This window comes from Corapipo altera, unplaced genomic scaffold (assembly GCF_003945725.1).
Source record: "Corapipo altera isolate COAL_440 unplaced genomic scaffold, ASM394572v1 22, whole genome shotgun sequence".
Taxonomy (NCBI): Eukaryota; Metazoa; Chordata; class Aves; order Passeriformes; family Pipridae; genus Corapipo; species Corapipo altera.
The window spans coordinates 683314-703420 of record NW_020884886.1 but is presented as its reverse complement, the minus strand read 5'-3'; the positions used below and the strand labels follow the sequence as shown (position 1 = coordinate 703420).

General features: G+C 40.8%; 2 protein-coding genes across 6 annotated transcripts in view; both read right to left on the bottom strand.

The window, feature by feature from the left end:
* The window catches only part of DOK7 (docking protein 7), a 58053-nt gene extending 47773 nt beyond the window's left edge, over window positions 1-10280 (bottom strand). For all 5 annotated transcript variants that reach the window (XM_027642872.1, XM_027642873.1, XM_027642874.1 and 2 more), the window contains exons 1-4: window positions 10178-10280; window positions 9998-10043; window positions 7593-7823; window positions 3522-3722 (exon numbers count right to left, since the gene is read on the bottom strand). In XM_027642872.1, coding sequence (XP_027498673.1) covers window positions 3522-3722; window positions 7593-7823; window positions 9998-10043; window positions 10178-10231 — 532 coding nt within the window. In that variant the 5' untranslated portion in view covers window positions 10232-10280. The remainder of the gene's footprint in view (window positions 1-3521; window positions 3723-7592; window positions 7824-9997; window positions 10044-10177) is intronic.
* Window positions 10281-12531: 2251 nt separating this feature from the next.
* The window catches only part of HGFAC (HGF activator), a 42984-nt gene continuing 35408 nt past the window's right edge, over window positions 12532-20107 (bottom strand). The window contains exons 11-14 of the mRNA XM_027642660.1: window positions 19950-20089; window positions 17779-17919; window positions 16619-16767; window positions 12532-14210 (exon numbers count right to left, since the gene is read on the bottom strand). Coding sequence (XP_027498461.1) covers window positions 14040-14210; window positions 16619-16767; window positions 17779-17919; window positions 19950-20089 — 601 coding nt within the window. The 3' untranslated portion in view covers window positions 12532-14039. The remainder of the gene's footprint in view (window positions 14211-16618; window positions 16768-17778; window positions 17920-19949; window positions 20090-20107) is intronic.

The window sequence follows — 20107 nt, the reverse complement described above, 5'->3', positions numbered from 1 at the left end:
AGACGGAAGGAGAGACGGAAGGAGAGACGGAAGGAGAGACGGAAGGAAGTACCTAATTTTATCAAAATACCAAAACAATCACAGAAATACTCCTGCTTATCTTGCAGTTAGCAGCATCAGCATTTGTTTTTCCAAAGGGCACTAAGGGTCCTACAGGTTCCTTTCTTCCAGGAGACACTGTCAGAAAACATGACAGAGCTTTAAACCAGGCTCTGGAAGCTAATCCTGAAGCACTTGAATATTAAATTCTCACAGTATTAACATGCCCTTTTATTACTCCAGTTTTTTCACACTGACCTCCAAGTCAAGATTCTCCTGGCAACTGGTCATTTTTATCAGTGCGCACTAACTGAGCAAGCAGCTTAGGAAAGTGAGAAGCTCCTTTTTTCCAGCCTGTTCCTCTATGTAAACCTCCCAATTGACTCCCAGGCCAAGATGCCTGCTTTTTTGCAAATGGTATGTGTGATTAAGCTTCAGCTACAGAGAGAGCAAAATTTTGCCCCAGAGAATAACTTATCTGCAGCTTTCAGAAACAGAAAAAGTATTTTCTAATCTCTACCAGTACAGTTGTGATGCTAAAAGTAAGAGAAGTTCAAAACGTAAATGCTCTTTTTCCTATTTATTAATAAGCCTGCGTTAACCATCTTGAAAATGCACCTCGATTTAATGTTTGGAATCTCAGTATTATCTCAGATGGTTTCTCTCTACCTGGATCAAGTACCAAAGCCTTTGGAGTTGAACAAAACCTGTACTGAGCAACTAATTCCAGAACACAATTAATTATATTTATGAAAAATTTTGTAAGGAAGCAAGAATCAGAAAACTAAAACCAATTCATCCCTTTCAGACCTCAGTTTTACCATAGATATATCCAAAAGTAAGCTCTGCTTCTGTTTGGGGCTTCATGGGTTTTAATATGGAGAGGAGAGGGAACCGAACCACAAGATCACTGGTTCCTTTTATTTAGGTATTTACTACAGTGGTATTTAAACCTTAAATTCACTAATCCTCTGCATTCAGAGCTCCACAGGAAGAATGTGAGCAAAGATATGGTTTAACCTGTAGGAAAGTAATATTAATAATAGAGTCTGCATAATATTATGTGACATTTCGATGACAGGGTAATGGAGAGTGCTTTTGTTTAGGAAATAAAACAACTTCCGTAATAACATATCAGGTTTTTTCCTGAACATTACTTGCTTGCCTATTCTTCAAGAATTCCCAAAGATTGAGGTAAGAGAGTCAAATACCTGAAGAAATATGGTCTTTCTCTTTGCCCACACTCTTCTGTCAAAAATAACCAGAGTTACATTTTTATTTAGGTTCTATTTACAAAAAGCATTTCTTATAGTGGCAATATTAACTCAATTGTTTAGAGTAAACACATATTTAAATATTGTTATGCTTGCAGATATGTTTAGGTGCTCAGTTAAGGGCAGCAGCTCCTTTAACAAGAAAAGCTTGAACTTGTAAAGAGTTTCCAACTGTGACAGGCTATTTTGTACCTGCACGAGAAAGGCAAAAACACCCTTTCATGGCAACTGGAAGGTCTGAGCTATCAAGACAGACATTTCTTATGAATGATCAACAAATTGGAACCCTTTCCAAAGCACTCATCCAATTCGCATCACCTGCCAACTAAAAGCAAAAAAAGGTAATTCCTACTTAAAAAAAGCAGGGACACGGGAGAGCTATTGATGACCTCATGTTTCTTATCAGAAAGTTTAAGTTAAGTTTAAGGTAGGGAAAAAGAAACCAGCTAGGTAACCCAGGTTCCACCACCTGACCACTAGTTTCACATTTCACGGAATTACAGAATCAATTAAGTTGGAAAAGACATCTGAGATCATCAAGTTCAATCTTTGACTGGACATGTCAACTAGACCATGGCACTAAGTGCCACATCCAGTCTTAAATACCTCCAGAGATGCTTACCTCATTATCTCCCTGGGCAGTCTGTTCCAATGCCTGAAATTCCTCCTAATGTCCAACCCAAATCTCCCCTAGTGCAGCTTAAGACTGTGTCCTCTTGTCCTGTCGCTGGTTGCCTGGGAGAAGAGGCCAACCCCCACCTGGTTACAACCTCCTTTCAGGTACTTGTAGAGAGTGATGAGGTCATCCCTGAGCCTCCTTTTCTCCAGCCTAAACAAACCCAGCTCTCTCAGCCATTCCTTATAGGACTTACCCTCTAGACCCTTCCCTAGCTCCACTGTCCTTCTCTGGACTTGCTCCAACACTTCAATGTCCTTCTTGTAGTGAGGGCCCTACAACTGGACACAGCACTCGAAGTGTGGCCTCACCAGTGCCGAGTACAGGGGCACAATCACTGCCCCAGTCCTGCTGGCCACACTATTCCTGATGCAAACCAGGATACCATTGGCCTTCTTGGCCACCTGGGCACACTGCTGGCTCATGTTCAGCCACATCAGATGTTGACATTGTATCATCCATCCACATTTCATATTTCATGTTCCTTATGCACCTGGTCTAGTGAAAGGTGCCCCTGCCCATAACAGTGGGGTTGGAACTGGATGATCTTTAAGGTCCCTCTCAACTCATACCATTCTGTGATTCTATGATGTGGCATCCTGGCCCATGGATTGAACTATTTAGGCTTTCTGCAATGTGGGGGTAAGTTACAGCAATACTCAGTAAGCCCAAACCAGTTTAAATTCTTGGAGCATAGCACTTGTATCATATTTACAACAAGCTACAGAAGAAATGCCACAATTTAACTAAAGAACATAAATGAAGGATTACATATACATATATATATATGTGTACACACACACACACTCATATATATACACACACCCTACTATTTCTGGGCTTTCTTATACAAGTAATAGCTAATCTTGAGAACTAAGCATTTAAGCTTAGGAGCAGGGATCTAGGGTCTCTCCCTTGCAGTTGTGCTCCCAGTCTCAAGGCTACAGACACATAGTCAGTTTTTCTGTTCTGATCTCAGTGACATTTCAGTGCCTGGTTACACAGCGGGACAACTTCAAAGCCTTGTACTGGGCTGTTTTTTATGGGGGCACCAACTGTTACTCAGGAAGATAAAGATTTGAAGCCCTGCATATTGAACAGGGGCAGGAACTTAGGTTTCCCACTCCATAGAAGTATGGCCACCAGAATTAACATGCAGAGCAACAGCACACAAGTCCCAAGGAACAGGCAGAACAACTGTAAAAAAGTCTCAGGGAAGAATATATTTGCATTTGGATCACCTCTGAAACCTTCTAATTTTTCAGTTTGTTAATTGAAGAAATCCATCATTTTTCACATTTCAGTACGCAAGTCAAACAACTTCACATTCAAACTGGCAGTCTGCATACCCACTGAACACCAGGGGTTTAGCCTGCAGAAGTCTACTCAGAACAGATCCTCTGATATGAGGCTGCCTCTATGACAAAGCAGCACAGCTGGTTCTGCAGCCTCCACTTTGAATGAGACTACATTTTCATTTCTACAAGAGGTATCAAGCAACTTTTAGAAGACAGGTTTCCATTTGTACTTACAGAAGCCGCACCTGGTACCCCCTTCAAAGATGAATCCGTTTGGGACAGCTCCATACCGGCGCAGATCTGAGAGCTTCCACTGCCCCATGACACTGGGAGGAAGGTCTTTTGCAAGGACGAGAATGTCATTGCAGAAATGCAGGGTAGCAGGCCCGCTCTCTAGTTTGGTGCCAGGTGCTACAAAGACTTGAAATCTATGAACTATCAAATACGGAAGAAAAAAATTACTGTACAATATACAATTAAGGTGCCATGACTTAAGTTACATAGGTCATTTCCATTCAGTTGTGGTTCTTGGACCAACCCCTGCCCACACCAGGAGACTCTAACACAAAGATTCTACATGGAGCCCAGACAGCCCCATGAAAGCAACTGTAAGCTCCCTACTCTCTATTATGCCTATTTAGAACTGGAAAAAAACCACTGTATCTTGGCTGGATGCTACAAATTATTAGTTGTAATGCTACATTAATTAATCCTAAATCTTCCAGGCTACTCCCTATCTCAGATTAGTCAGTTATCCAGCACACACTTCACTTACCTCTTCCATCCTTGCATCACTATACAGGTTTCTTTCTGTCTCCTCATCTAAACTGTGTTACTGCTTTCCTACATGCATGCACACAAATAACATGATGCCCAAAACCCAAGGCTCAAAGAATTAGGCAAATTCTAACCAGATCTCTATCACTGACTCATTTGCAACCTTTAATAAACTGCTTCATTTCTTCCCTGGCAGTAAAATGGAGAAAATTACATTTTTCCACCTTTGTGATTCTCTTAGGAGTTGGTGATGGTAGATGCCCAGACATTTAAAATTACTAGGAAATTAAATGATTCATAGGTAATAAAACACTTTTAGATGTCAGTTTTCATATTTCATATGAAAATTTTTCATATTTCACAGTCTAAATTTCAAAGGAGTAGAGAAAAAAAAAAAACAACAAAAAAACACCTAGCTCATTCAAGTTTACAAATTTCAGGTTCAAATTCCAACTCCAGTATCCCCTATATTGCAAGGGTCCTTACCTAAAGTAGCAGTCATTCTAGGCTGGTCTCCCATTCTGTCTTGCAGAGCTATTGCATTCTGAATAATAAGTTACTGGGATCACTGCAAGGGCTCAAATCTCAGTGTTTCAAAGGGAGCAATTTAAGTAAGCAAGCATATAATTCTCAAACAATAATTTCGACCTCCACTAGTCCTCTATTTCTTTCATATTGTGATTAGACAACAAAAGAAGAAAAAATAACACAGAAAAACAATTATAATTTAAAAACAACACCACCCAAAAATCCCCACTTGTCTTAGCAGAGAGAGGCATCAAGATTGTTACATTTCCCAGCAGAGTTTTTTAGCAGAGTGTTTATCAAAAAGCACATAGATTCAGCTTTTGGTTATGTATTAAAGAACATACAAAAAGCTCCTTGCCTACAAAACCTACAAGGTAACTTCCAGGTAGTCTCAGTTCTTACAACCACTCTTCCCTGTTTCTTGCCCAGGCCTCTCCAAGCATCACACATTTCATCTCGGTCTGAGTCTTGCTTCTCATCTAACTACTTGCTGTATTCTTAGTTACGATCTGAGCTGTAAGTCAACTCCTCATCTATGACATGCATTTGGTAAGTTCCCTGAGGCTCCAGCAGAATTAGCCACAAAGTCATTCGAGTGAAATGTGCAAGGAGACAGAGATAGATCTAACTAACCACAGCTCTACTTACAGCTCTGCCAGTAGTGCTGCTAGGGAGCAAATCAATAGTCACACGATGTCCCCTTTTGGGCACATGGTTGTTATGCAACCTGCTTAAACATAAACTATGAAAAAGACAGCAAAACCAGCGTGATGAGTAACGCTCAGGAAGGAATCTTCAATATCATTTGGACCCCTCTGCTCAGTTAACTCTGCCCAGGACTTTGCTGACAATTAAACTGCGGGAGCAGAAGCATCAGCGTTCTTTTTGCTTCATAAATTAGGAATGGAGCCCACTCTTCACACAATCAGTTGCAAGTTACAGCAGCTGCTGAAAACAAAGAGCTCCATCTCAAATTCTAGACCACTGTCAAAACACAGCATATCCAAATCTGAACAAAGCCAAAGTAGAAGAAAAAGCATATCTGAACATGAAGCTTTCTCCATATGCTGCTTTCTTGGCAAATTGGATTTTTTTTCAAAATTCTCCCCAGCCATCAACTTCTCCTGTTCTATGAAAGAAAAAAAAAATTCTTGAAGACATAGAGCTGAATATACCCATGAACAGAAGGTACTACTTAAATTCCTCATTTTCTTCAGCTAATCTTTTCCTCTTCACAGCTATTCACTGACCTGCAGTATGCTAAATTCTCAGAAAGAATTGAGGGAGGGTTCAAGCACATTCCAGGAATCACATTCACCTCATCTGGCTAAAAACTGAGAGAAAACACTGGGAATTCCAGTGTGAATGCTTCCATTCTGTGGTCCCCATTCAAGAACAGTGTCAACTCCTTTCACTTTTTTTTTTTTTTTTTTGCTTCCCAGACTCTGAGGTCATCTGTCCCTTGCCTATTTTTATCATCCAGCCACCTTACTTTCAAGGCACACAAAGGCACTCTTACTACACTTTAGGGAAAAACACTAGTCACCATCCTCTCTTCATATAAGTCTCCTCTCATTTTTATTTCTGTCTTCTCAAACTAGACTCACTTTAATCTGACTTCTTTCTCCTAACTGCATCTTCACTGAAAGATAAAATCCTGGAAAAAATACTATCCTCTGGTTTAGTCTCCTTCCCCTAAGCTTTTTTGCAATTAACTTTCTACAGATTATTGTCATTTCAACCAATTATACTTGTTGTCTTACTTCTGGATTTCTCCACTTCCACACACATTCTCCTCCCCCACTTCATCTTTACTCCATGGCTGCACATGTCATCATCCAATAGCCTCTATTCCTACCTCATTCACAACTTTCCTTGACAAAAACTCTTCACTGCTTTTGCATTTCCTCCAATAACAACCATAACGCTCACGCTCAGATTGAGATTACTTTGTTCATCCCAGCACTGCATCAGTGCAAGATCATGAAAACCAGACCTACCCTGTCAAATTCAAATTCTCCTTGAGGTTTTAGGACAAGTTTATGCTATATATAGATCTCATATCTAAAAAAAGAAAAAAAAAATAAACTGGAAGACAATATAGTTGTATCATCAAAGTGTACCAGTGACTCCAGCTACTTGCGCTGGTATTGTTCAGAAACCCCCGTAACCTTTCCTGTTATGCAAGACTTCATATTTGATAGTTTTGAGAGGTACATCCACACATCTCACTTCTGATACTTCTACATTTTTTTACTGAAAAATTCCCAGGCCATCTTTCAACATATATACTGCAAAGGAACAAGCCACAAACCCAACAGATGGCACAGCATATGTAACAAATGATAAAGACGGCTAATGTGTGTCTCCCACACACCTACCCTCCTTCCCTAGTTATGACTAAACAAACATAAGACAGATACCATGGATTACCAACATCATCACTCTTTGTTCACTACCATACATTTTAGAGCTGCTATCCAAGAAAATAAAAGGATGCAGAAAAGTGAAGTTAGCTGGAGAGAATGTGTCTGATGACAATCATTATTGCAAGAAGTCTCCTGAAATGGGACACTAGCAGCAAATAAGCATTATCAATGCAACACCTAGCGGGCAGCTCAGAAAAATGGGCCTGAACTAGCCAAGTACAACTCAGAACTCTGCATCTCTTAATTCATGTTCCCAGAATTCCTGAGTAAACTGTAGGACCAAGTCTGATCACTTTGTTTCAAAGCTACACACTGTCAGTGCCAAAATGAAAAACCTAAGTTAAGAGGTCTCACAGTTATCTATCAGTATTGGGCAGTACTGTAGTCAAAACCTATCATAAGGGACACCTGCTTTAATATCTAAGGGGAAGACCAGTCTCTTCACTCTCAGATGAGTGACAGTCTTTTCCTGTACTTTTTTATTTGCATCTTAGTTTTGCTTTTCTTTAGTTTTCTACCCCATGGGGGCGGGGGGAAGTGTGGGGGGAAGGTGCAAGAAGACAAGGGTTACCTTCCCCCAAACTGTAGCGTATTCGTACATCCCATGCGTACATTGTTTCCTTGTTCTCAAATCCCAGCATCACAACTTGAGAGAGACAGATGATTGCGAGTGTGTGATTCAGGCCCTCATAGGAGAGCCCAGGCTCCAAGCCACAGATGTCTTCTAAGGTCATGCTGCTCCTCTCCTTGTGCCCTTTTGCTCGTTCAGATTTATCCTTGTACACCAGCATGAGCAAACAGTCTAAAAGAAGCAAAACTGTCAGAGATGATGAGGCAGAGCATAGACCATAACACATTTCTCAGCACTCTGCTGCAATACAAAGGTGCTTTAGAAAACTGCATGAAGTCAATGTAAGAACTCGGATTCCTTTTCCCACCCTACCCCCAGGTAGTTTGTAGCCCTTGTTTTCAGGAAGCAAACACTGAAGGCATGTTCCAAGAGTAATCTGCAATAAGGAAATAAGGAAGCCAGTAATAAGTCTTCCCTATTTTACTCATCAAAGTCCAGTGGCTTTTTTCAGATACTCTCCGGAGTCTGGCAGGGACTGACCCATTAATTCTGAACATTAGGAGTTATGCTATGATATTGTTCACATTACAAACTCTAAGGATCGAGGGGCTATTGTCATCTGTATTTCCATTAGAACATACTGAACCACAAACGAAATTCTTACAGTAGCTCACAGATTACCCAACTACTAAATGGCAAGCACTGCGAGATTGTTCATGCCGGCTCAGGTTTCCCAGCTAAATGCTACACAGTAGTGCTTGCTAAAAATCATTATGTGCCACACCTTCTTTTATTTATTTATTTTTTAGTGTTTGCTTGTCTCACCAGTTGTTTTTAACTCCTTCCTAGAGGAGTTTATTACACAGCAACTGTGCAACAGAAGAAGGCAATTCAAGTGTCACAGTCCCACAGGAAAAAGCACATTTCACAAGCAAACGCAAAAAAAAACAAGAAAAAGGGGAAGAGACCTCTACCACTTTTTGCATTTATGACAAAAGCAGCCCTCTTTCCTCCAGGTTCCTCTCCTATCACACAGCACTCCATTGTAAATTAAATTAATGGTCAATACCGAAGCTGCAACATCCACAACTTAAACTGAGTTACAAACCACAGAGAGAAAGACCCCCTGCACCATTTTATGAATGTTGGGGTGTAGTGCTCTGAGCCCTGGTGAGGTGCCCTGGGCTCTCAGCTAGGCAAGGACTGGCAAATCTCCAAACAGATGAAAAATGACTGAAAGACTGAACTGTCTGCTAATGCAGAGCTTTGCGCGGATCCCCAATTGTCTTTGTGCACCTGTTAGCAAAAACAGCTGCAACCACGATGTTTAAGCATTCTACAATACAGTTGTGTGTCTGAAGAAACAACTATGGTTTACGTAGCAAGAAAATCAAATCAGTGGGGCCTTTTTTTTTTTGTAAACCTGGCTAGTTTAGCTAGAATAAAAATACTACTTTTGAGGAATAAGCTACATTCAGTTCATTGATAGATGAGGCTCCTTCATCTATCCCCTCAAACTTGGCTTACTTGTATTAGAAATCCAGGCCCACATTCACATGTCCAGATACCAGCTCTAGGATCAACAGGTGCCTTTTCACACAGAGAAGTTTCACAGATTCAGATGAGATACAGGTATTTAAGACACTAAAAAATTACCGTAACAGCTCAGGTAACAAGAATTAGTTTTGAAGAGCTTCAATTACTATGAAACATTCAGTCTACCAGCAACAGCCTAGAAAAGACACCATAATCCATTCTGCAGCAATGGAGATTCAGATTTTCTAAATGACAACATTTAGCCCTGAAAAGATATTCTTTTGGGCCCAAATGTTTTCCCTGTTGGGATAGATGGGAAAACCTAAAACCCACTTTTCCCTCTGCAGCAGTAAAACATCAGCTCTGTGTAAGATTTTCAATTTCCCCTTCAGAAGCATGGAAACTATCTTTTTTTTTCTTTTTTTTTTCCCCTTAATTCAAAATGTCATTTTATTTTTAAATTGAAGTGATATTTTCTGTCAAAACACTGATCAAAAATAACTACCAAGCTTACAATGCCAGCTTTTTTTTTTTTTTTACATACACCCAGCAATCACCCTGAAGAAATAATAATAATTCGGAAAAAAAAAAGAAAAAAAAAAAAAGAAAAAATTTCCATTTTAAACGGGCACTAAACCCAATGGCTCTGCTTTGCAAAGTCACTTTTCCCGTTGGTTTTAGCCTGGCACTAAGCTGCGCAGGAGCTCGCCCCGAGGCCGGACAAAACTTTTGGAGAGCCCTGCCAAGGGTGCGCACCCCGAGGGGAGCCCTGCGAGCCCCAAGGGCCCCGAGCCCTGTCCCCCACCGCCGGGACGAGGAGGAGGAGGGACACTCCTGCCCTGCCTCCCCCCAGCCCGGGCCCTTCTTACCTGCCACCGGGGAGGGCTTTCGCAGCACCAGCCACCTGCTCTTCCACTGCAACGAGAGGCAAAGGGACAGGGTTAGCCAGGGCCGGGCAGGGGAGAGCGGGCTCTCTCCCCTCGGGGAAAAGGGGCGTCGGCCGGGGACCCCCGGCCCCGCGGGGCCGAAGGGGCGCTCGGAACGGGGACCTTTTTTCCGTCCCTCAACTTGACGTGACCCTCCACCACCACGGAATCCGTCATCTTCAGTCATGATTCCGGACAGCTGCGCCGGCTCGCTGCGCCCGCCCCGCGCTCCGGCCGCCCGAAGGGTCACTTCCAAAATAGCTTTAGGAGGGCCCCGCGCGGGCGGCGCGGCACTGCCCGGCCCCACCGCGCTGGGGGGAAAGAGGGTCCCGGGAACCCTTTCGCTGACTTCTTTGTTCACGTATTTTACTGTGCGCGTGGGTTTGGTTTGCTTGTGGGTTTGGGGGGGGTTTTAATCATTTTTTTTTTTTTTTTTTTTTCTCCAGGGTTTCAGAGCGGGAGGCGCGGGCCGGCGCATCCCGAGCGTCGCAGCCCCTCTCGGGCCGCCTCGGTGGATCCGCTCCGGGCGGGACCCCCGCCCCGATCCGGCTCCGGGCTTTGCGGCCGCCCGGCGGGGCAGCCCCGCTCCGGGCTTTGCCGCTGACCCGACCGGGGCTGCCCCGCGCCCGGGCGGCCGCAAAGCCCGGACCGGATTTTCCTCGCGGAGCGGGGCCGGCAGAAGCACCCCCTTACCGCACCTTCCTTATAACGCCCAATTCTCACTTTTCAAAAGTGTAATTACAGCTCTCCTTGGCTCCCAGAAGACATGCAGCCAAGTAGCCCAGATAAAAATAATCTCTTCTCTTTTTTTTTTCTTCTTTGCAATGCAACTGTCACGAGATAACAACACGCTTATGCCAAGCCCACAGCAGCTACAATTAATGGAATGTGTTAATGATGTCCTCAGATTTACTTCCACGAGCAATGGACTAATTAGAGTCCATTATTCCAAAAATACTCCTACTGCATCTTATTTGATGGTAATTAATTCTTCAGCTTTTTTGAACAGCACCACAGCACATTTTTCTTTCAACAGCAAAACAGAAGGGGTTTTTAGATGTTTGCATTTATTTCTTTCCTTTTAATTGATCAGTTTGCATGGAATAACACACAATCTAATAAAATCATCTTTAAGTGTGTTTTGTAATGAATTAGGAAAGTGTTTGTTCCACTGGCTTTGCATTCCAATTCAATTTCAATATAAAGTTAGGAAAAATATCAGATAAAATTTCACTAGTACGTCTAAGTTGGACTTTCATTTTAACCAAAGTGGTAATCACTTCAAGGAGATGAAAACTATGGAAGATGAGTTTCCATGGGGTCATGCTCAACAGAAAGACAGAAGGCAGAAGGTGCTGGAGTGCCCCGCAGGAATGTGACTGATGTCAGGGGTGTGAGAGGTCAGGCAAGGACATCTCACTTATCCTGGTCATTTCCTTTTCACTCCTACTGTGAGTCTGTGCATTTAATACAGTGCTAGTCACCATACAGCTGATGCTAAATTAAATGTTTTTAATTTAGTTCCGCAAAGTCAATGCAGTAACAGTGGACAAACAGGCTGCTTTGAAAGTCAAAAATTGATTTTAATGCATTCAAAGTATTACAGTATCAATTGGAGATTTGCTTTTTAGACCTTTGAGGGAAGAAAACAGACCATTCAATATACTTTTTAAAAAGGTGTTTTTGTTTGTATTGTTGTTGCTGTGTAGTGATACAAGCAGCATGGATTTTGAAAACAGGACAGCTGAAAAGCTCTACACAAATTGTCAGAAACACAAGTCTAACACCTTTCCAATCAAACAGCCACCTTCTTTAATGCAACAGAAGAACAGAGAGAGAACATATATAACACAAAACCAGAAGATCATAGGTATGCACAGTGTGGATGGATATTAATTTCAAAGTGCAACTGAAGTCACAGAACAGACACAGACATTCTGAATGGCTTCAACTTTGAATGGAAACCTGTTCCTGATGAATCCCTCCCAAAGAAGAGTAAATAATTCCTTCATGCTGATTTAGTACTTGTCTTTCAGCAGCAGGTACAGTTAGTTTTGTTACATGGTCACATTCATTTCAGTGAGTTAAGCGAGTCAGACTCATAATGCAAATGGCCAGGAAGGCTAAGCCAGACAAGAGTCTTCAGCTTGTTTTGGAATCAAGACCCCAGAGGTGGATCTCAGTTTTTCAAGCTAGTGTTTAGTGCTTCAGAAAAACAAACTAAAGACTTTGATCTTAGGATTCACAGTATTCATAGCTGAAAAACATATCCAAGCACTTACATCTGTCTGCTGGAAATTTGTGTGGCACTTGCATAAAACTGGGAGTACCACCAGCTGAAAATGATCCTCGTGCCCAACTTGCAGATGCCTTCCAACACAAAGTGTTATTTCACATTTCTATCAGCTCTCAATCTATAGAACAACCTACAGAGGGATTCAAACATTTTCCCGTAACTTTATACATAACAGACTAAGTCCCAGAAACAGAGGGTAAATGTTTTTATTAAACAGTTTACATCATTCTACTAGATTAGCATTGTTATATATTTGTACTTACACAAATTCAGGGTTTGGTTATTTTTCCTTACAAAGTTTCTTTTAACTGCAGATATCATTCACCACTACTAAGAAACCCATGAGGACAGTGCCAGAACTATAAAGCAAAACATGTGTCTGAGTATCTAGGCACCACTTTAAAATTCTGTATCTTAAAGCACAACTTTGCTTGAAACACTTGACAGAGTTCATAAGTGTTCACTACCAGGGGAGAAATACATTTCACATCAGCACTTCAAATGTACAGAGCTGACATGGCTAAAGGTTCCATGTATTAAAAAAAAAAAAAGGCAGCTGGAATTTTCTTTGTTGTTTGTTGTTGTCATTGAATAATTTTCTTTTTTTGCTAACACAGCTGAGTCCATGGCCTCTAAACAGGTATATATTTTAATAATTTCTTTGATTGTTCTCATAACAATTCCACAGACCATGACAGCAAGGCCTGTGGTTTATGATACCACCAAATCCCCAAGGAAAATATCAAGCTGCTCCCCCAGCCATCCAGTTGAAAAATCTATTAAGAAAAACCTCCTTTCTGAATTATCTAAACAGCTGAACAACTTGTTAGTACAAAATCTAAGACATTTTCACTGTCAAATTTAAGAAACGCTTAGGGATTTATCATCAAGGTAAAGTATTTCCATTGCTATCTTCAGGGCAAGGAGCAGATCACAGTCTGAAAAAGGTCCTGGCTCTATTGGCCTAAATCAGGTGCTCCAAATTCCAACACTTTTCAGCAAGAAATGCTGAGCTCCCAGGAGGGGAGCTGAAAAATTGCACACCAGATTCAGCAGAGCTCTGAGGCACATTCTTGATCTTACGTCAGTGGAACATAGTAATATGTTAATACAAAAATGTGCTTACATGTTTGGTTGAAACAAAAACTAAACCCTCTGGGTTTTTTCCCCAGAACTGCTTTGTTGCAATTAGCTGAGGAGCAGCTTTACCTACGATATTCTATTGGTATCTCTTGATCTGAACTTCAAGAAATGACTTCTGAGGGAATTTCATTTTTGGTGCTCCTCCTGTCTATTTCTCTATCTCATCCGAGAATACAAGTACAATGTTGTTATGGGTTGGTTTGGGGGATGGCCAGAAACTGCATAAACACATCAAATCACTTTTTATGTAATCCACCAGGCAGACAGAGAGTTGTAGATTTTTGTACACTGTCGCAACATGTTTGGGGTTTTTTTTTATTAAGACAAATAAAGACAGTCATGTATGTTGAGCAATCCACAGCCCCAGAATTCTAGATCAAGGCTGCTGACATCAGATTGATCAGGCCTACTTTTGGTGATATGGCTTGGAATTGCTATGAATTAGCATGACAGTTTTCATACCAGCTTATAATAAAATACTTATGCCACTTTAATGAAACCAGAAGACTCCTGAACCCTGCTTCAAATGCTAGCATATTTAACTGTTCAACTAGTTTTTCGGGGGGCCATTTTCTCATTAATCCAGTTTACATAGTTTGTCACTCGTGTATATACCCCAGGTTTGTTGACTCTGCCACAGCCATCTCCCCAGCTGATAATTCCATAGAGGTAAGAGATTTCATTTTCCTCACAGGCCAGAGGTCCACCAGAATCTCCCTGTATTAAAAGTAAACAAAGGTTATCTAATTTGATAGAGAGCGGTCAGAAAAAGATCAGTTTGGGAAAGTCCTAAATTAGGAATGTTTGCATGTGAGATTTAAACTTAAAAAAAAAAAAATGGAAGCATCAGTGTACTGAAATTTTGTTATAGAAAGCTTGTTTAGCCATACTCACGTCTAATATAATGGTGGATTTTTTTAAAAACACATTGAACAAAAGTATCAGATTTTGTTTAAAAATAGGAAATTCTTTTAGATTCAGACACCTCGTGAAAAGCACAGTTGATTGAGATCACTTTCAATGGGGGTAAGCAAGTCTTTAAGGATTGGCACGACACTGTAATATCAGCTCTGTATGGATGGGTTACATGGGTCCATTTGGAGAGTTTCTCGATGCAGTTTACTGTAACTGTCAGAGAACATGATAGTTTTCAAAGAAAGGTGTTGCATATAGACACACTTTTCCGTGTGACTGTGGGATGCTGTAATTTTATGTGGCATATGGGGTTTTGGCATCTGTTGAATTTGATGCTACTGAGCATTTACCTTGTCACTAAAACCACAAACCAAAAATCAGCCCAAACTACACTACAGCAAGGATGAATTTGGAACACTTTTACTTATTTTAAAGCTTGCAAACATGGGGTTTTATTGTTATTATTATTACTACTCTTAGGCAGACTTTCTACAGGAATTAAAATGTTAGAAATGAAAAATGTGTACCATTAAATGGTACTGGTGAAAGAGCCACCACTCTTATTAGAGATGAAGGAGAAATATATTTTTTTTCCTATTTCAAAAGAAAATTCCTTGAGCACAAAATACATAGAAAAATTGTGTTGCCTTTATACTAGGAGATTTCTGTGGTAAATGATGGACGTCAAATGAAATCTTGCACCTGAGATCAATTTACTTCTCAGAATTTTGCTTATTGTCCACAATTAGTCGCATTGATTGCAATTTTGGTATCAGTGCACTGATCAAAAAAAAATTTTCCAAGAAAATCTTTAAAAAATAATCAAGCAATACACAATATCTGCTTGGCATTTCTTGGTCTTGAAATATTTTTATATGAAACGCATGGGTTACAGGTTAATATCCTAAGTGTACATTGAGAAAGCCTGGAGGTCAGATACATCTGTTGTGACATTAAGACGTCTACACTATTTCTCCTCAGACCACACTACAAGTCTGACAACAGGGAAAAAAATAATTATTGATTCACTAATAATGATTTCATGTCATGAGCACTGTTCTTCAGCAACATCTGTGACTCTAAATCGCTCTTTCTCAGACTTTGCAATTCTCGCCAGATGACCCATCTTTGTGCAGCTCCTTTCTCCTTCCCTCTTTTTTCCTCTTTCTCCCTCTCATTCCTGATCTCTGTTTTTTCCAAGACAGGGAGAGAGAATCAGCTGTGATCCTGCCTCTTGTGTTTGCACTTCCTGGGTAAGGCAAGGAAAGCTGAGCAAGTAGGGTAGTGTCCAGGCTATAGTACGAACACTTGCAGACAGTAACTACCGTCAGTATTCAGCCTGGAAATCTTGAGCCACTGCTGGCTGCTGCCATTTCACTTTTGACACCTTTCTTTGGATAGGTTTATGACATATGTATGGGGCTATAGAGCTTCCAGCATACATTATGCATGATATTCTTTGCTGCACTTAATCTCACTGCCAACCATTAGCTGTGTGCTGCCTTTTCACAAATTTGTGCTAATACAGCATAACCCTCCTCCTTCAAAATGAACTGAATATAAAATCTGAAGTTTTATGTAAGGAATAATATCTGATCCTTCATTTTAAAAAGTTTCATCTCTCACCACAACAATTCTGCATCCTTATTCAGAGCAGTAAGAGCATTCAGTTATGTGATCGTTCCTTGAAGGACTGAGGTTGCATAACACAGTTTCCAATTGACTGATGTTCTACACCATTCAATCCCATCCACTGTAGAAACCTCAACTCTTTCCTTCTCCAAACTTCAAGACTGCTCCTCACCTCCTACCCAGGTGTCCTTATTTCCCCTCAGGCAAGAGGCAGCAGCTCAGGGAGTTGGCCCCACACGGGTTCTTGCTGGTTGTCCTGCCAGCACATCCCTGCCAGCTGGCCAGCAAAACATTGCCACCACCTGCAGGGTCAACCAGGAGCTAAAGCAACACATCCAGTGCATTGCCACTGCCTTTTGTGAAGATAGGGGTAATATAACACCCTGTAGCTCTTCTTAGTTGACATGAAACAGGTTAAAAAATAAAGGTGGAAGCAAAGAGTGCAGCCATATAAGGTTCTTTTCTTTAGAAACATTTCTTTTCTTTAGGAATACTGTAATATCAAAAGTATCATTTGTAACACTGCAGCATTTCTGGCCATAATATACATTTCTATCTTCTGCCTAGAGATGACTCACCTGACAAGCATCAGATTTACTATCAAAGTAGCCAGCACAGAACATATTTTCAGTGAGTTCTGTTCCATAAATTTCAGGACTTCTGCACTTCTCCTCAGGAATAAGTGGAACCAGTGATTCTTGCAGGACATCTGAATAACCAGTTATATCTTTAAAAAAATCATAGGGAGGAAAAGAAAGTCACTTTTATAGAATGTCAATAACATGAAAACACAGGGCATAAGTCAACATATAAACACACTTAACACCTCTCAGTAATCATGTTGTGGATATCTTTAAAAGATAATAATCTTTACAATGATCTTTCTGATCCTCAAGTCAGACTCTATACCATGTCCAGACATTAATCCACTTCGGATTCTCTCATTTCCGAGAGACTCAGTCCCCTGGCACAGCTGTCCTCTCCCCTTTCCAGATGTGGTAATAAATCATCCATTTATCGAAGGCTCCATTACTTCTTTTAGCCTTTAGAGTACACATTTAGACCAGGACAACATTTGCTTATACTACATCTCTTACCAAAATGAGGCAGCCAACACCTCAGGCCTTCTCATCTATCTACATATGTCTCTGCATCAAAGCAGCATGATCAAGCCTCATAACCCTGAAATTTCCCATCTAAAACGATAGGAGGGATTTTTCCACCTTTCTCAAACTGGATGTAAGCACTTCTTAGCCCAAAGTCTATATATCCCTCTCCAGTAGTTGTTTCCAAAGTTTCTTGATGGTGAAGTTAAAAATCCCATCCATCACAGTCTAGTAAATTGACTGCGTTTGGTTTGCAGTCCTTGATATCTACCTGGAGAAACCAGGGGTAGGATTCACTTGACTAAGGTGCCAGGTCGTTGGCACCTACAAGCAGCTACCTGCTCCCCTCCCAGGCAACATAGATCTAGTTAGCTCATAGCTTATCTCATCCTAAAATCAGTGCAAACATTTGGTCAAGGGAACTATACTCCAAATTCTAAGGATTATAAAGGAAGTTCAGGATGACTATTTCAGATGTAAGTGTTGTAAACATCTAAAGGCAGGTAAAAAGAATCTCACCAGAAGTCCCTTGCAAAATATTTTACCAAAGTCTCAGTTGTATAACATATACTTGAGCATTATGTTTTTATCATCTTCTTTTTTCTACAGACACCAGCTCTCATTTTACTCACTCTCATGCTTGTGTCCCCATCCAGAAATCTGACATTTCAACTGGTCAGGGAAAACAGTGTTACTTTCCGGCAAGCAGATGGGCTGAACAAACTGGGATTTGACAGCACAACGGGTGCCATTCTTCTTCAGCTTAATCAAAGCTGCAGAACAGAAAATACAGGAGGAAGAAAGTGACTGTTCCCTTTCTCTAATGGGATTGGCAGCAATGGGTCTCAGATACAAATTTAATTATCCCCTAAGCCTGTCTTAATTAAGATATTTCAATCAAAGACTCATCTCAACAGCACCTGATTTCACAGCAAATTGAAGGCTGAAACATTCAGCTACTCCCCTTGTGGGAATATTTATTTTATGCTATGCTCACTGAGCACATTTTGCTTCACTGCCTTTGTAGAGAAAGGGGAAAGTAGAAAATACATGTGTTTCCTCCCACCTTATAGTTAAATAACAGTGACATATCCCCAACTTTCAGCTGAAATAAGTGGGATGTGCAAGTACTCACTGCTTCTGAAAGACTGACCACTGGCCTAATTCCAATTCCATTTAAAAAATAATTACACCAAGAGGTGTATTTTATGCTCTGTTATCACTGAGTTCAGCAAAATTCAAGATCTTGAAAATAAAGGAATAAAAACCCAGCATATTTCAAAACCAAGCTTCTGAAAAACCCTTATTAACCCCTCAAGGGGCTGAAAACAGTGTAAATATGAGGCTGTGCAGTATCATGAGATTGATACTGAAAGATTTTAAAACCCTGTAGCAGGATCCCCTGTAGCAACTCTCTTTCATTTGGAGCAGCATAGGGAACTTTGTATTTGGTGGAACAAGGGCAGCATGCTGGTTTGGCCACACCACTCAAAGAGAACAGAGCTGAGGTAATGTTGACACACCTATTAAACCTTCCCATCACACCTTTTGGAAGCTCAAGGTTTTGTGAGCACATCTATGGAAAACAAGTGATCCCACTGGATAGTCTTATTTCTCTACCAATTACAATTGTTGGCCTTGGTGGAAGAGTATCTCACAGGTTGAGAAGCCCACGCAAACCTTGCTCCGATACTCAGCAGCTTGTTCATCCTCACCTTCCTGTTCTTCCACACCAGTTCTGCCTGTTGCTGAATCCCCCAAACTTCCCAGCAAACACCCATGTGGTAGTTTGTTTCCCTTAGAAAAGTGTTCAGCAGGAAACAACTCTTCTGCTGCATCAGCAGAAATCACTGACTGGACAGAACACAACCCCACACCTTTCCCCCCAGTTTCTGCCTGCTTGTTTGTTTTTGCAATTGGGCTCGTCTTAGGCACTCCATGTTCAGCTCTCCCTCAATTTGGACATTGCAAACCTGTGAGGCATGGTTTACATATGAAATGGTTTACACCAGGATATTTCAGAGCAGAGTAATGCCTCAAATCTAGTTCATCTGCTACACTGTGACAGAGCTCCCACCAGCACAGAATCTGAATGCTTTTTGCATTCAGAAAATATTCGCCATCTGGGTGCAAAAAAGCCTGTCCATGCCTGACCTAAAATATTCCTAATGTCAAGCTATTAAAGTTGCATAGACAAAGGGCTCACACAGCTTGATACCCTGGGGTGATGTGCCACCTTTCACAAGAACAGATCAGAAAATAAGGAGTGAGTTGCTGTTCCATTGTCATTCTGACTAATATTATAAGGTCAATCAGAAGGGCATTTAACTTCTGACTGATAAGACAGCCAATTTTTAAACCTATCTCAGTGTAAAAAATGATTCTTAGTAAAACGGATTTTCAGAGCAGATGGGGTTATTATATTCATCTAGTCAGATCCTTTATACAATACAGACAATAGAATTTTACCAAGTAATTCCTGCATCAAGCCCACAGTTTCTGGTTCAGTTGAAAAAATGCCTAATCTCACAAAGACTTGAAGTGATGATGAATCTGCCACACATCTAGGTAAATTGCTCCACAGGCTAATTATCATAATTATTTTAAATTTGCAATTTATTTTTCATCTGAATTTGTCTAGCTTTCAGATGCTGCTATAACTCTAGCAGAACTAAGAACCTCTGGAATCAAAAGCCTCTCCCAGTATCTATGATTGTTTCACTAGGAAGGCGGTTTTTAACACACCAACTAAACTTGAAACTGAGTATACAGAACATAAAACTGTAGGAACAAAAATACTCACCAATATCATGTTCAGTAGGGTTGAACACGGAATACTCAGGATGCAAGATATATTTCTCTATTTCAAATGTCTGTGTTACATCAGTTGTTTTATTAAATATTTGCTGACCCAGCACTACTGTAACAGTAGATTTTAGGGGGCTGTAATACAAAAGAGAG